The sequence below is a fragment of the Eleutherodactylus coqui genome, chromosome 8, assembly GCF_035609145.1.
Source record: "Eleutherodactylus coqui strain aEleCoq1 chromosome 8, aEleCoq1.hap1, whole genome shotgun sequence".
Lineage (NCBI taxonomy): Eukaryota > Metazoa > Chordata > Amphibia > Anura > Eleutherodactylidae > Eleutherodactylus > Eleutherodactylus coqui.
The window spans coordinates 32247460-32265411 of NC_089844.1; the positions used below are offsets into that span (position 1 = coordinate 32247460).

The following is a 17952-nucleotide window of genomic DNA, read 5'->3' on the forward strand; positions in this document are numbered from 1 at the left end:
CCGCCCCCTCTCTGCCTCCTCTCCACCCCCTCTCCGCCCCTCTGCACTATTTGCAATGAAAGGAGGCGGGACTAAGTTCCGCGAATTAGCCCCACCCTGTCCCACCTCTCCCTATTGCAAATAGTGCAGAGGGTAGAGAGGAGGCAGAGAGGGGGCAGGAGCTCAGAGCACTGCTCCCGACTCTTCCAGGCTCCCCCCCTGCAGAGAGAGACGACGTATATAGGCTGGGCGTGAAAACCCAGCCGATATACGTTCATCTGAATCCAGCCTTAGACTGTTAATAGAATTCACAGCACAATAATATATTTAAAAAACACCCAGTCCTGTTTGTGCTCCCGGAAGGTTGAGTTCAGCTGCAGAACATCTTCTGCTAATAGCGTTACAGATTCTGGAAATGTGGAAGCAATGTTGGAGGCTCAAGCTGGAAAGTTCTTTAGACTTTAATGCTAGTACATAAGGATTAGTATTTTGCCTTTTACAATGTCCTAGAATTAAATAATGAATAGCTTCACCTTTGTGCCTTTTTAAACATTTCCTTTAATTTCAAATCTGTATAGAGAATACGAATGTCACATTAAATTCTGAAGATGCCTGATGCCTTGCTTAATGATGTGCAGCTTAAAGTAGCTATTTAGTAAGTTTAAGGGCTTATTCAGATGACCATATATCAGCCGTGTATTCAGGCCGGCCGATATACAGCGTCCCTCTCTGCAGGGGGAGGAGGCTGGAAGAGCCGGGAGCAGTGCACTGAGCTCCCGCCCCCTCTCTGCCTCATCTCTGCCCCTCGGCACTATTTGCAATGAGAGGAGGTGGGGCGGGGCGGAACTAAGTTTCAAGAGTTAGCTTCACCCCCTCCCATTGCAAATAGTGCGGAGGGGCAGAGTGGGGGCGGGAGCTCAGTGCACTGCTCCCGGCTCTTCCAGCCTCCTCCCCCTGCAGAGAGGGACGCCGTATATCGGCCGGCGTTAATACACGGCCAATATATACGGTCGTCTGAATAAGCCCTAAGGCTGCTATTACACAGCAGCGTTTCTCCATGTAAAAGGCTGCTTTCAGACAAGTGTAATACGGAGCTAATATAAAACTATTCACATGGCCATATTTTTCACGGCCATTTCTTAAAAACTCAGCGTGACCTATTTTTTCCATATTTGCCTCCATATTGCTATTCTTTTCTTTTGGATAAATATGGATCAGTATTTGCCCAGTGGAAAATAAAATATACAGAGGCAAATACTGATAAGAGTGATGGAATCCTGATGACATACAGCTGTAATGTCATCTGTAACACATCCATAATACAGATCCGTATTACGGACGTGTTACACTATGCTCGTCTGAAACTGGCCTAATGTAGGTGGAGAAACGCTCCTTGCAGCCAGAACCTGGACTTGTAGGGAGTTCACTTGCTATGAAGAGTCCAGGTGCCAGCTGCAGTCAGCGTTTCCCACCTGTGTTTTCCAGGGGAGAAATGCTGCCGTATAATAACAGCTTAAAGGGCTTCTGTCATTAAAAAAGAAAAATTCTATACTTACCCATTCCTCCCTCGTCAGTCTACTTATTAGATCTTCACCTCACTGATCTTCTCCTGGCTCCTGCAGTATGGGGGAAGTCTCCTCACCTCCAGCTGGCTGATTCTTCTGCTTTCTGTGAGGTTACGTACATTACCAGCAGTATCCTTCCTGACAGCCAGTTACGTTATGTCACAGTTCACAGGCCAGCAGGGAGAGTGCCGATCTACTTCAGAGACTGCTCATGCGAGCTGTCTCTGAAATTGATTAGAATTCCTTCCTAGCCAGTTATCTTCACTGACCTGCCCGGAAGGAATGCGAGGAATGCCGGCTTCCAAACAAAGAAGAGAGTATCCGCATGGCTTGCAGTGTGGTGAACCCCCAGGATACTGGAGAAGATCAGCGATTAGAGGATGCTGTAAGGAGTCTGCCTGTGCAGGAATAGGCGAGTATATAAATGTTTTTGGGGTTTTTTTTAAGACAAAACCCCTTTAAGCTTTGTCAAACTTGTCAAACCTATTTATTTTTGTTTTTCATTCATTTAAACAAACAAGGTAATTTAGCAAATTGCTTTGATGAAAAAATCTCCTACTGTTTTGTGTCTACAGATCTAACCTAAGAGTGTGGAATCACACCACATAGAGTTTGTTTATAGCTGTAACCACAGAGATCCATGGGTCTGCATGAGAGATATAGACATGAAACCGTAGAATAGTGGGGGGTTTTTTTGTTGTTTTTTTTTTTTTTTAAATACAAGACTATTTCTCGTCTTTGCATTTTTGAAGGATAAAAAAATTGTTGCAAAATTAGTCAGTGCCCTTAGGGTCGTTAAAATCCACTGCAAATCCGTGGGGAACATGTGGATGATGCTGTAACTTTTACTCCTCTACACAAGTAGACAAGTATTTATGGTCTTTATAAACTGTTCTCCAACTAAATTGCTACTTTAAAAAACTGAAGCTTAAAGGGGTTTTGTCATAAAAAAAATCTATACTTGCCTATTCCTTTCCAGGCAGTCTACTTACTGCACCTCCAGACAGCCGGATTCTTCTTCTTCTGTTGTGCAGCTGCATTCTTCTTCCCGTAGGTCAGTGTAGGCTACGTCATAGTGACGTAGCATTCACTGCCTAGTAGGAAGCGCCAGATGCTATTTCGGGCTAATGCCGAGATTGCGCATCTGCGCTGTCTTGTGGCATTTAGTATAGGAACTCTCGCAGTGAGACTGCATTTCTGCATTCGCCCAACATGGCATCTGGCTCTTCCTGCTAGGCAGTGAACACTAGGTCGCTAGTGACATAGCGTACATTGACCTGCAGGAAGAAGACTGCAGCTAATGGATGCTTCATCATCGGAAGACAAAGAATCGTCCCACTGCAGCTGAGGTGACCTGGGGGACTGCAAGATACGGGAGAAGATCATCGGGGAGAAGGTGTGGTAAGTAGACTGCCTGGGAAGGAATAGGTAAGTATTAATTTTTTTTCTTTTTTTATGACAAAACCCCTTTTAAATAATGATTTTTCCCATAGTGAAACATATTGTAACTTTCTGTGTGCTTTAGGTGTCATGCACTGCTTTTTCTTTCTTCATCTGTACTGCGTATTGTCTGCACGGCTCGCCATTGGCCATGCACAGTACAGACTTTTAGTTTTTGTAAACTCCTGCTTTTCCCGCGTCATCGCTATGCGATGATGCGGATTCAGCAACCTTTCCGCAAAATCTGTTGCGAAAGGGCCACAGGTCGGTGACTTCTGTTGACTTCAAAGGAAGCTGTGCACAAATGGGGTATGCTGCTATTTTTCCTTCGCGAACGGAAACCACAATTAGTTTCCGCTTCTGTGCATGAAGATTCACTTTTCCATAGCATGCTATGGACGGCATTTGCTGCGGAATCTGGAGGCGGACGCCCTCTCTGGATTCCGTAATGCAAATCCGCCCCTGAGTGCATAAGGCCTTATAGCTATTGCCGAAGATATAAGTTTTTTTTTCTGGAAATTGAGGAAATTATCTAAAATAACCATATATGCTATACTGATCAGTTCGATTCCATCACTACTCTAGTGCCACCACACCGGTCTTCGTTCCCCAGCTGTGTTTATATGGCTGCAGCGATGACATGGGTATATGAGCATGTCCCTGCAGCAGCCAAATAAAAGAAAAAGCCTAGCAGCGACAATTGGTTGGGGGCGCTGGAGCAGTGGGATATTGAACTTGTAAGTAAAGTATCTCACATACAATCCCTTTGATCCACAAAGCTGTAAATTGTTCCATTGATATTTGCTAGAACATCCTGCAATAAAGTTACATTTGACAGGAGAAGTTTGACTGACCGAAGGAGCCTTGTTGTAATTTATCCTATGTTTCTTTCTGTAATAGGAAACCACGGAAAGCCACTTGGTATAGTTGTATCACTTTATAGTTTCATGTACCTCAATCCTTTACAAGTTGTGCAATGGGTTGCTGCACAGTCCATAGCTGCTTGAAAGTAGTTGTAAATGAAGATAGCCTTGACTTTCCTTCATATTAGTTCTTGTATATTTCCTTCATTGTGTTAGTGTACAATCTGTATAAAGACTTGATCACCCCGACCTTCTCATTCCTACCAGAGAGGTGGACAAATCCACTCTGATGGACAAATCTGAGAAACCTATTTTGGCTCCTGCTCTTTATGGGTGGAAGACAGTTACCAGCACCACCCATAAGAGAAAAAAATAATAGGCCCGTCAGACTATTTTTCCATCGAAGTATGAAGTGGATAAAACTCTGGGAAGAATGTTGGGACTGCCCATACACCTATCAATAAACCAAAGAGAAGCATGACAAGACTGTAGAGTACTGCGGTATTGTTGTATCTTGTCTCTACCAGAAGAATGGGTGGAGACAAGATGCACGCCCACAACCAATGCCCCCAACTGGATTGGCTGGGCTGGAGAATGGGTGGGCATAATCTCCTCTGACAGCTTCTGTCAGTCACCCCTCCACCGCTTGGACTTCTCCCTCTTGATGGCTCCAGCGCTGTAAGTCTCGTCGCTGCCATCACTGATGGCTTGCCGAATGCAAAATCGTCAAGGAGACTCACAGTGGCAGAGCGACTGCGGCGGAGCAAGGAGGGCTGAAGGCAGAGCGGCGGGGTGAGTGACAGCTGAGCCTAAGAAAGTATAAAAGCGCCAGAGACCTTGTAGCACTGATGGCAGGCTGCCATGGACAGTCTTCACGGGGTACGCATTGCGCCAGAGATGGTATGGGGGGAAGCAGGTGGGAGGGAAGCTAGGAAATGTCAGCGGCTGACACTCTCTCCATGGCTGAAAGGACAGGGGGGGGGGGAAGGCTGGAGGGGGGATGATGTTAAAGAGGCAAGCTGCTAGCAGCGTCGGGAATGAGTTTTGGCTTGTATGGGAGGTTAAGGTTAGTTTCAGTGCTGGGCTTACATTATTAGCTGTAAATGCTTCCATGTTACTGCCACCCTGCTCTCACATGGAAGCATTTACATCTAATAATGTAAGCCTGACACTGAAACTAACCCTAACCTTCCATCCCAGCCATAAGTAAATTCCCAGATGCTAGGACCTTACTGCAGGCAGCCAATCAGCAGCTTCTGGGCGTATAGTGCGTGGGTGCAGCCCATCACTAGGTCTCCACCCATACTTGTGGTGGAGACAAGATACAATTGTACCGAGTACTGCTGTGGATTGCTAATGCTGGGCCTTTCCTTTCCCTATTGGTAATTTTGATTCCAGTGCAGTTAGTAGTAATCATTGGTGCTTTCACTGGAGTATACGCACCAAAACAATTATGGTTAGTGCCCTCATAACAAAGCCCCATGTCCTATTTTGTGGGAAACCCTTTTAATTAATCTTCTTTTCTGTATACAAAGTCTAAGTAGCCTCTTCCTAAATGTCTCACAATGACCCTTTCGCTATATTATTTTTTTTCCAAGGGAGCCACAATTAAACGGCATGAAATTACAGGAGACATCATAGTTGCCAGAGTAATCCATGGTGGCCTTGCCGATAGAAGTGGTAAGATCCATAACTTTTCATTATAAACATAGTAGAAATAATAAAATAGATTATATTATCGTACATATTGTGTAGAACTGATGATGTTCCCTGCTTCAATCCTATCACAGGTCTTCTGTATGCTGGCGATAAACTGGTAGAAGTAAATGGGTTTCCTGTGGATGGACTGGAACCTGAACAAGTTATACAGATACTGGTATCTCTGTCATGATTTAAAATATGGAAGCGCGTTGCAAATTTCGAACAATTCGTTTGAAAGTCTTATAAAGTGTACCTGATGTGCATGTGGGCAGTCATGTAAGAAGAGAGCATAGGGTAGGAACTAGAGATGATCGAACGAACTCGGTAAGGGCGATTTTGCAATCGAGCACCGCGATTTTCGAGTACTTCACTACTCGGGTGAAAAGTACTGGGTGCGCTGTGGGGCGGAGGGGTTGCAGAGGGGAGTGGGGGGTAGCAGCGGGGAACAGGGGGGAGCCCTCTCTCTCTCCCCCCCACTCCCCTCTGCAACCCCCCGCTCACCCACAGCGCACCCGAGTACTTTTCACCCGAGTAGTGAAGTGCTCGAAAATCGCGGTGCTCGATTGCGAAATCGCCCTTACCGAGTACGTTCGCTCATCTCTAGTAGGAACATACACAAGATGAGCGGTATGGACAGAAGATAGATGGGGGCAATCTACAAGAAACTGTGTTCAGTTTGTCATTTATGCATATTTGGAAGATAAATATTTTCACAAGTGCCAGACAGTTTTGATAATGCAAAATTAAGTTTCAGGAAAAATGTGTCTCTTGATTGGTTAAGCTCCTCAGAATGTTCCGTTGCGCCCTCTCTCTGTCACTGTCTCTCTGTTTCTGTCTGTGTCTCTGTATCTCCATTCTGTCTTTTTCTTGTCTCTTTCCTTTTTATCCCACTGTTCTAGAGATGAGCGAGCATACTCGATAAGGCAAACTACTCGAGCGAGTAGTGCCTTATGAGAGTACCTGCCCGCTCGTCTCAAAAGATTCGGGTGCGGCGGGGGAGAGCGGTGAGTTGCGGGAGTGAGCAGGGAGGAGCGGGGGGAGAGAGTGAGAGAGAGATTCTTCCAACCCCCCCATCCCCCCGGCGCTCCCCGCCGCCACCCGAATCTTTTGAGACGAGCGGGCAGGTACTCGCATAAGACACTACTCGCTCGAGTAGTTTGCTTTAGCGAGTACGCTCGCTCATCTCTACACTGTTCCCATTACTCTCCTTTTCCTGTCTTTTATACTTTCTTGCTTTTTCTTTTTTTCACCTCTATCTTCTCTTTTTCCTTCTCTGTCCTCTTTCCTGTCTTTCTATCTTCATTTTCTTTTCCTCTGTTTTCATCCCTTTCTCTTCCTCTCCTTCTTTCCATCTGTCTTTGTTCCCTCTCTACCTTATCTGCTTCCTTTCGCTCTCTCTCGTCATTTGTTTCATCCTCTTTCTGTTTTTTTCCTCTGCGCCTTCTCTTCCCTCTCATTCCCTTCTCTCTTACTTTTTCTCCCCTTTTCCTCTCTCCTTACCTCTATTATATCTCTCCTTCTCTCCCCCCCCCCCCCTTGTCTTTCTTCTCTTTCCTCATTAAATATTCTTTATTTCATCTACAGGTTCATTCTGAGGGGACAATTATATTTAAACTCATTCCCATTGGTGATCGCACTGTGAGCAGTCACACCATGGTAAGAATAAACTATTCTCTCAATCCAATTCCTCTGTGCCTACTATATTACTGCAGGACAACCAAGTCTGTTTTGTATCTCTTACAACCTATTTAATTTTTTATTCCTCTTCCTTTGAAGACACGGGAGTATTAATATCTTGTATAACATCCTTATAATAATTACTGACAAACTCACAATGTACAATAGAAAGGGTGCCAAGAAGGGAGAGGTGCTGACTTTCTGAGAGCCCGGAGATGGGCGCCAGCTTCTGAACCTAATGTTTTTGGTTAGCGGAACCATTGCTGATATTTAGGTCATTCCGCATTACAGTCATATTCAATTCACAATTTCTAAATTGTCTTGATGTTCCCATGTTTATACTTTTTCAGGCGTAATTATACTTTTGACCATTTGAGTGATTCATCCTTCTATGTACTTATTTCTGGACAATTACAGAGAAGTTAATTTGTTTGCATCACCCACATACTCCTGTTATTGGATACATATCAATTTATGATTTTCAGGTTTAAAAAAAGCTAAAAATGTAAAACAATTAAATAAACCTGTCATCTCTAAATCTCAAGCTCCATCCTGGCATATCTTTTTGGATCATCACAAGATATAAGGTTCACTTAGTAAAATGGTCTTCTGCTTCCTGAAGTCTAGTTGAAAGTTGGGAAACTGAAGTGGTAAAGAGCAACAGATTTAGATCTCAGGTTGTCTAGCGTCTTAGACTACGGCTATCAAGTAGGCCACAAGGCGTGGCTAAAGGCTCATGAGCCCAGGTGCAAAAGTTTATCTTGGGACCTCCCAAGTTCTCTTAACCCTTTAACGCAGAGCCGTAACTTGAAGCTTCTGGGCCCCAATGTAAAACCTGTAACAGGGCCCCCAACTATAATGCTTTATTCATAGTACTGGGCTCTCTATATGGAGAAGAGAGGCCTTATGGGCCCCCTAAGGCTCCCGGGCCCGGGTGCAACCACATCCCCTGCATCTCCTATAGTTGCGCCAGTGGGCTACACCATAAGACATGTATGCCTTTGTCTAATTTTATAAAGTTAAGCACAACATTGTAGTGCAGTGCTCACAACAACCCTTGCCGCCTTCCCCTTGTCTTATCTGAGTGTCCCCTGAGTCACACAATACATAGTGCATTATTAAAATACACTCATCAGCCATAAAATTTAAACCACTGTTAAGTGAAGTGAATAAAATTAGACTCATGACAAAAATGCCTGACAAAGGGTGGAATATATCTGGCAACAAGTGAACACTCAGTTCTTCAAGTTCATGCATTCAGAGTCCGAAAAATGGGCAAGTGTAAAAATTTGGGCCATTCTGGCAAAAGCCAAATTATAATGGCTAGAGGACTGGGTCAGAACAACCAAGCAGGTCTTGCGGGATGTTCCCAGCATGCAGTGTATAGCACCTGCCGAAAATTGTCCAAGGATGGACAATTATTGAACAAAGTCCTAGGCACCCAAGGTTTGTTGATGTTTGTAGAAAAACAGTTAATGCTGGGTATGACAGGAAGGTGTCAGAACACACATTGCATCAAAGATTGCTGCATATGGAGGATCTGTAGCAGCAGACCGGTCAGCGTGCCCATGCTGACCCCTGTCCACCACTGAAAGCATCTACAAAGGTCATGTGAGAACCAAAACTGGGCCATGGAGTAATGGAATAAGGCGACCTGGTCTGATGAATCACATTTTTGATTGCATCATGTGGACCGCCGTGTGTGTGCATTTTTTCTGCCTGGGTAAGAGATGGCACCAGGATGTACTACAGGAAGAAAACAAGCTGGTAGTGTGACACTTTGGACAATGTTTTGCTGGGAAACCCTGGGTCTTGGCATTAATGCAGATTTTTCTTTGAGATGTATCACCTACCTAAACATTGTGCAGACCAGTATAACCCTTCATGGCAACAGTGTTCCATAATGACAATGGCTGCTTTCAACAGACTGTGCCCTGCCACATTGCAAAAAAGATTCAGGAATGGTCTGAGGAACATGACAGAGACTTCTAGGTGTTGAGTTGACCACCAAATTTCCCAGATAACCATGCAATCAAGCATCTAAAAGTCCAATCCAATCCATGGAGGCTACAACTCGCAATTTAAAGGACTTAAAGGTCTTATGGACTTCTCCCATGCCCTAATAAGTCTTCGCTGTTTTGGCAAGGTGAGGTGAGGAATTGTCCAAGGATGGACAATTATTGAACAAAGTCCTAGGCACCCAAGGTTTGTTGATGTTTGTAGAAAAACAGTTAATGCTGGGTATGACAGGAAGGTGTCAGAACACACATTGCATCAAAGATTGCTGCATATGGAGGATCTGTAGCAGCAGACCGGTCAGCGTGCCCATGCTGACCCCTGTCCACCACTGAAAGCATCTACAAAGGTCATGTGAGAACCAAAACTGGGCCATGGAGTAATGGAATAAGGCGACCTGGTCTAATGAATCACATTTTCGATTGCATCATGTGGACCGCCGTGTGTGTGCATTTTTTCTGCCTGGGTAAGAGATGGCACCAGGATGTACTACAGGAAGAAAACAAGCTGGTAGTGTGACACTTTGGACAATGTTTTGCTGGGAAACCCTGGGTCTTGGCATTAATGCAGATTTTTCTTTGAGATGTATCACCTACCTAAACATTGTGCAGACCAGTATAACCCTTCATGGCAACAGTGTTCCATAATGACAATGGCTGCTTTCAACAGACTGTGCCCTGCCACATTGCAAAAAAGATTCAGGAATGGTCTGAGGAACATGACAGAGACTTCTAGGTGTTGAGTTGACCACCAAATTTCCCAGATAACCATGCAATCAAGCATCTAAAAGTCCAATCCAATCCATGGAGGCTACAACTCGCAATTTAAAGGACTTAAAGGTCTTGTGGACTTCTCCCATGCCCTAATAAGTCTTCGCTGTTTTGGCAAGGTGAGGAAGACCTACAATATGATCAGGCAGGTGGTTTAAATGTTCCAGCTCTAAGTTATAACTTTATGTATCAATACCATCAAAAGCCTGGAATGCTCTTGTCCATAATCAATGTCATGCTAGCTTACATAGAACTCACCTGCAGGCATACACTATACTTGTATCATTTCACGTCTTCTTCCTTTTCTTATACTTGTGTCAGCTGTTTGTCCGAGCAATGGCAGATTACTGGCCTCAGCAGGATGCAGCCATACCCTGTGCAGATGCTGGCCTGCCTTTTAAGAGAGGAGAAATCCTGCAAATAGTTGACCAGAGCGACTCGATGTGGTGGCAAGCAAGGAAAGCATCAGACTCCAGCAGATGTGCCGGCCTCATCCCATCCAACCACTTGCTCAAGAGGTACAGCTATTGTAAAGCTGTTTGCATTTCCTCCTTGCTGTTGCTTTCTACAGACTCTAAAATAGATAATTGCTGCCCTTTTGTTCTTGTTTTTCTGTATTCAGGAAACAGCGTGAATTCTGGTGGTCTCAGCCATTCATGTCTCACTCTTGCCTTAAAGCTTCCCAGTGTGAGTATCTGCCAATGCATTATACTGGCCCTATCAGGGCCTCCTTTTTCTCATCCTCTCTTTTAGTTCTTGTATATTCCTTGTTTACATCATCAGAATGCTTTCGGCAAGGATATACAGAAGTTGTACCCAGGAGCTGGTGCCTGATGAGGTTCAACAGCCCATCTGCCACATAAGTAAATAGTAGTGGTACATCATAGTTGCAAAAATTGGAAAAAACCTGCACATCATAAAATTGAAAAAACTTCATTTCAGGCCATAAAAAGACAGCTAAAAAAGCAGACAGACGCTCACAAAATCTTCAATATTTTGCGTAGGGACTCGGATGTTTCAAACTATGGTAGTGGTAGTTATTGTTGAAACAGTAATGAAGGGTGCACTAATTTACTATCACCAGGGGCGCCACCAAAAATATCTCGGCCTAATACAGTAAAATGGTCAGAGTCCATGAAGGAGGGAGAATAATACTAATTGGGGCCGATGCTTTTACTCTTTTGTGAAATAAGACATTCTATAGTTGCCTATTAAACGTAGCCTGTTGGATCTCTTATGCTTACTCAGGCTGCAGACAGTACAGTATAGTGATAAATATATGGATTGCAGTAGTAGTCGTGGTCATTTTTACTCTGTTCACTTTTGAATCTCTTCTTTTCCCACACTTTGACCCTTTCCAATCCAATTTGTATCCTGGTTTTCCTTGGGGGCTTACTCTTTTTCTGCCGTTATACAACAGCGCTATCTGCTGGCTAAAGCCAGTACTGCATGAGGTGACACGTTGGATAGGCTCTGACAGAGAGGCTGGCACTATACAGTAAGAGAACCCCGACGGATGTCTTCCAACATCGGAGCTGTACAGCCTTAAATCATAATGTCTTCAGAGATCAGACAGTGGATTGGAAAGGGTTAAAGATATTTTACTAGTAATCTATACTATAGTATAGGGTAGAATAGATAATTCTACTCTAAGATCTGTTGAATGGAGGAGTATGACTTATCCAGATCTTCCTTTTACAGATACTGACAACTGAGATATGCTTTAAATAGCCAATTCCCTGGAGTGGACTGGCCCATCTCCCAACAGTCACTGATTGGGATTTATTCATCACAAGGTTCCCATTGACTTATCTCATCCCTTTATATATGACTTCTGGGATCTAAAATCTCATCTGTGCAACTGGCGGTCAAACATAGATGATGGGAGCAAATACCACATTTAACTGGGGAGGAGATACTGGAATCTCCACTTCATGTCTTCCTAGTAGTTGTTAATAAAATGAGACCGCTATATCTTCTGCACCGCTGCTGCCTTTCTCTTTATCATTTTCAGAAAATAGGTAGATTATTGCATTATAGGTGCCGTGGATGTTTGACGTCAGGCCTGAATTTTTGTTGTATAGCATGGATATAAGTAGAGATGAGCGAGCGTACACGTTGAGGACAGATGCTCAAGCGAGTATCGTTCTTTTCGAGTACCTGTCTGTTCGCCCGCAAAGATTTGGGTGCCGACGGGGGTGAGCGCTGTGTTGCGGGAGTGAGCAGGAGGGAGTAGGTGGTGGGGGAGGCGGAGAGAGAGATCTATCTTCCGTTCCCCCGCCGCTCCCCGAATCTTTGCGGGCGAGCAGGCAGATACTCAAAAAGGACGATACTCGCTCGAGTATGTGTCCTTAACGAGTACACTCGCTCATCTCTAGATATGTTTATAGTCAGGCCTTTCAGGGTCAAGTGGTGCAGACCTTGACAGAATTACTAGCCGGTGGTGCAGTCTCACGACGTATGTTTGTTAGGTATACTCATTAAATCCATGTGGCCTCCTCATTCCTGTATATTACTCTTTATTATACATCATTCCTGTATTTTACTTTAAAAACTTTATTTCTGGCGTGAAAGGCGATTGCCCTCCGATGGATGGGAGATAGATCTGTAGCACTCAGACAATGTAGGAAACTCGTAAATGCAGTTGTAACTTCTGAGAAGATGGTTTATAAAAATAGGAAATGGCCGCAAAAATTTGGCAGCGTCTAGGATGCCTGGTGTAATTCACCTCTGATGTTCTTCTCCCTTGGGTCCCTCAGATCCCAACTGAATTCAAGATTGCTATCTTAAAGGGTACGCTCCTTTAAATAAGGGAGGGATGTGAAGTGCGACAGATAGGGGTCATACTGCTATTACAATTTTGAAATTTACAGCTCTGAGTGTTGACTTCTCAGCTAGTTTGTTACATGGAATGCCTCCTCCTGGGTATAAACTAGAAGGTGAATCTCACAACACAGCGCTCACTCCCGCCGGCACCCGAATCTTTGCGGGCGAGCAGGCAGGTACTCGATAAGGCCGATACCCGCTCGAGTATCATCTCTATTGTTAAAGCCTTTTTTTATTCATATAATGTGTTCAATAAAACGAGTTAAAAAAAAAAAAAGGTGATTCTGCTTTCAGGGGCCCAGGCAAATAAAAGGCCCAAGCTAATCTAGAGGCGGCCACCCAACCGCTACCCATCAGTTTCTGCATGGGATCGATTGTAAGGCTGGGGTCACACAGGACGGATTTGCTGCGGTTTTGCCGCGGATTGCCGTTGCATATCCGCACTGCGGCAAAACCGCTGCATTTGCAGTGCCATGCAGCACAAATGAGATTTGCCAAAAAGCTGTTCTCACAGGACGGATTTTTTCCGCACAGCCGCAGTGCGGAAATGGAACTGCGTTGCGGTTTTAAAAGATGCAGCATGTTCATTCTTTGGTCGTTTCCGCAGCGCTTTTTTGTCCATAGACCTCTATGGACGCAGCAAAAACCGCACCAAATACGTGACAAATACGCGACAAAAGTAAAAAAGCGCTGCGGAAAAAACCGCTTGCGGATTTTTCTGCACGAAAATCCGCAGCAAAATCTGCAAGCCCAAATTTACCTTTGAAGCGGTTTTGCCGCAGAAGCAGTTCTTCTGCGTCAAAACCGCAACGGAAAAACCGCAGCAAAACCGCAACAAATCCGCCCTGTGTGACCCTAGCCTTAAACTTACATTTGAGAGTGTGCAACACTGAGCCCGAGATCAGTCTGATGGTGTTCAATGACATTCATCTACTCACAAGAAAGAAATAGGCAGCGGCACTCCAACTCTTAATCTCACAAGTGTATATCCAAAAACTCGTTGCGTTGCGGCACTCAGGAACTCCTACATCAATCCAGGTTGAATAAAAGTAACAAGGCAACTTTATTTTAACTCCATAAGACAGACATGCAACGTTTCGACCAATGTGGTTTTTGTCAAGCATCACAACAAGAGACCTCAACTGTGTGCAGTCACTACTGCGCCCTTTCTAACCAGCTCAGTGTTTACTTTCTTTTGTTTCTCTTTGCACGATAAATAACAGTAAGGCTGGGGTCACACTAGGCGGATTCCCGCCGGAAATCCCGCGGTTTGGCCACAGCAAAAAACGCGAGATTCCCGCCATGAGAACCGCCACGGAAAAACCCACGGCGGCTATGAAGCGACCTGGCCGCTCGCTCATCCGCTGCGGCTGGCGCTCCCATAAAGGAGAGCGCGGCCGCAGCGGAAAGAAAAAAAAATTGACGTGCTGCATACTCTGAAGCCGCCGCTGCGGTTCCAGTCTGACTTACCGCAGCGGATTGGCCGTCCCGTGTGGACGAGATGTCTGAGAATTCTCGTCCACATGGCTGGCTAAACCTGAGATTAGCGGCCACAGGCGGATTTGCCACAGCGAAATTCCGCACGGAATTTCCGCGGCAAATCCGCCTTGTGTGAACCCAGCCTAAATGTCCAATCACGGTGGACCAACACCCTGAGTGCAGCAAATTGTACAAAGGCTTATGTCCCATTTAGATGGAATGACAGTTGTTTAAACGACTGCACAAGCGCTGATGTCACTGGTGAGGCTGTTAGCGCTCATGCACAGTGTTTAGACAGGCAGAGATCACAGCTGGATCGCGGGCTTCTTGCTGGCTTCTCGCATTCCATGTGAAGCGCTGAGTGGGGAGCGTTTAGACTCAGCGAGAATCATTCTTGTGCTTTTACACAGAAACGAGCATCGCTGACTGAATGAAAGCGGAGGGGGTTGAGATTCATTCCGGGCCGCCTTCATTCACAGTAAGCGGGCAGTCATTCATAAGTGAACGACTGCCTGTTTACACAGAATGATACATCGTCTAATTTTCCGCATGGCAAAAACTAGACGACAAATGAGAAGCAAACGAGTTGTCCTTCATCGTTCAGTCGGTGCACGTATTTATGCTGAACGCTAATCGTTCTGATTCATGCGGAAATCTGAAAAATACTCGTTCTGTGTAAAAGTACCTTTAGTCTTAAGAAATTAAACCGATTCAGTATCAATAGTGTCGCCCTATGCTATGGGGATTGTGCTACGTGGGAGAGAGCACTGCGCTGCTTCTGCTTCCTCGGCATTAGAAGAAGGTTACTGCATGTAGATGTATACAGCTGCTGTTAAGGGCCATAATAGCTGTTAAATGGCATATAGTTTATTATAGCCCCCCCCCCCCCCGCCCCCCCATGCCCACTGATGGAAAAGCAGGGATTTGGTATGAAAAGCTGAGCACTGACCCCTTATGCACATTATAGTATGAAATTATGAGGTTCCCTTTCATAGTCCATTGGGTAGCACTCTCAGTAGGGAGGTGATGCTGATTTTGAGTCTCACAATGGGGCCCTGATTCTAGTGTACACCCCTATGTAACAAATAGTAATAGATGTTTCAATTAAGTTGTACTTTGTTTCTCTTCCAACTATACTTTCACATGGAAAGTGAGCCCAATTGGGGAAGGTAAGCGCATCGGACATCGGTATTACGCCTTTACTCAGGACATGCATATTTGTAACTGGATAGTTGATTAATGCCATTAACACAAAGCTACATTGATGACTTACTGTCATTATGTCTAGAGGAAGACCTGAAGATTGATGTGAAATGTGTAGAAGCTGGTAAGAGTTTACTATATACTCATACATGTATTAGGTTCACATCACGTTTATGGCCACAATTTAACATTATATGGAGGTATATGTTAAACAAAGGCCTCTCAGGCATGTCATACAGTGACTAGAGATGAGCGAGTATACTCGCTAGGGCACATTACTCGAGCGAGTAGTGCCTTATCCAAGTATCTCCCCGCTCGTCTCTAAAGATTCGTGAGCGGCGGGGGAGAGCGGGGAGGAACGGAGGGGAGATCTCTCTCTCCCTCTCTCCCCCCCGCTCCAGGCCGCAACTCACCTGTCACCCGCGCCGGCCCCCGAATCTTTAGAGACGAGCGGGGAGATACTCGGCTAAGGCACTACTCGCTGGAGGAATGTGCCTTAGCGAGTATACTCGCTCATCTCTAACAGTGACATCACTCGGTATACTTCCTGCTATACTTATGGAATAGCATAGTCTACTGCACTATTCTATATCTTTTTTTCTTGCTGTCTACTGACCTATATCAGCCTGATGCAGGCAAAAAGGCCACTCTTTTGGACTCCATCTAACTAATGGACACATTTAATGTGTACAACAGGTTCTTAATGTACGTTCCAAATGTGGTGAGCACAACAATGTATATCATGAATAATTCTACCGTCTACATCATAGTTTCCCAACTAGGTATCCACGGAGTCCCGTGCTCTTTGGAACCTGATCAATAGGCCCCTTGGAAATAGCAGCAGCAAAAAATGTCACACTGTAGGGATAATGAGCTGATTTCAGCCTATATGTTGATGCTTATGGCGGCGGTATAGTCCGAGGAGGAGAAGAGATCACACTGATACAATGCTCACCCATAACACAGCTCTGCCCAATAGTAATAGAATGCTGTTCTCATGTCTATAGCCAACTTTCCTGGAAATCTGGGGTAGCAGTAAGGGATATAGTTTTTAGGGTCTCCTCTTTTTAGTTAAGGGTTTATTCACATAAATGTATAGCGATCTGCATAGAATAGGCAGATTTCTTTTGACGTTTTTTGCCTTTTTTTTTTTTGCATTTTATATAGTCTGTCTTACGTCTGACTTTTATGCATGAAAAAAGAGAGAAAAAAGCATAGCTTGGCACTAGAGATGAGCGAGCATGCTCGTTTAGGACAATTACTCAATCGAGCATCGCTTTTTTCGAGTAACTGCCTACTCGGGCGAAAAGATTCAGGGGGGGGGGGACGGGGGGCAGCGGGGTGGAGCGGGGGATAACAGGGGGGAGCTGTCTCTCTCTCTCTCTTCCCCCCGCCCCCCGAATCTTTTTGCCCGATTAGGCAGTTACTCGAAAAAAAGCGATGCTCGATCATGTAATTGCTCTAAACTAGCACGTTCGCTCATCTCTACTTGGCACTTTTTTCTTTTTGGGGGCACTTCTTGTTTTTTTTAATGGTTACTACAGTTACAGTCATTAAAAACATATTGCAAGTCACATCATATGAGTGCAATCGGGTTTCTTTTTTTAATGTACCCATAGATTTAAATGGATGATTTTCATCCAAAAATCTCTACAAAATAGGAAATGCTGCAATTTCTTTTGCTCTGACTATCTGATTTTTTAAAAAAAACACCCGTGTGAATTTAACCACTTAAAATCCTGTTCTTTATTTTCATACAAATTTGGACCAACTTTTTGGTTCAGAAATTAAACGGAAGCTGGCCGGTGTGAGTGTATCCTAAGATGTTGCCAGTTACTGCCCCACAGCCTTGCATCATAATGTGTACGGCTCCTTTTTGCTGTAATGTCATGAAATGAAAAGAAAATGTTCCATTCCTATGAAGGCATATAATGGTTGTACATGTATACTGTTACTGATATAAAATACTCTGAAATTCCTTAATTTCAATATCCAATAACCCAGAAAATCCGCTAATCCAAACTTGAAATACAAAACTAAGCTGAAATTCTCTATTAGTCCCTTTGATTAAATAACATAATACCATAGTTCGTAAGGCCGAATGAAGACTATGTCCATCTAGTCCAGCCTGTCTATCTTCCTGTGTTGATCCAGAGGAAGGCAAAAAACCCCAAGAGCAGAGGCCAAATAGCCCTTTTGGGGAAAAATTCCTTCCCGACTCCCTAATGGCAATCAGACTAATCCCTGGATCAACCCCTAATAGTTCCTACCTGCCTGTATACCCGGATTAACAATTAACCTAAGATTTATATCCTGTAATATCCTTCCTCTCCAGAAAGATATCAAGCCCCCTTTTAAACTCCTCTATGGAATTTGCCATCACCACTTCCTCCGGCAGAGAGTTCCACAGTCTAACTGCTCTTACAGTAAAGA

At 44.5% G+C, this 17952-nt stretch overlaps 1 protein-coding gene across 1 annotated transcript in view; it reads left to right on the forward strand.

Moving 5' to 3' along the window:
* The window catches only part of MPP4 (MAGUK p55 scaffold protein 4), a 46198-nt gene that overhangs the window by 13145 nt on the left and 15101 nt on the right, over window positions 1-17952 (forward strand). Inside the window, exons 6-11 of the mRNA XM_066577784.1 lie at window positions 5446-5527; window positions 5638-5723; window positions 7133-7204; window positions 10333-10529; window positions 10634-10696; window positions 15573-15643. Coding sequence (XP_066433881.1) covers window positions 5446-5527; window positions 5638-5723; window positions 7133-7204; window positions 10333-10529; window positions 10634-10696; window positions 15573-15643 — 571 coding nt within the window. The remainder of the gene's footprint in view (window positions 1-5445; window positions 5528-5637; window positions 5724-7132; window positions 7205-10332; window positions 10530-10633; window positions 10697-15572; window positions 15644-17952) is intronic.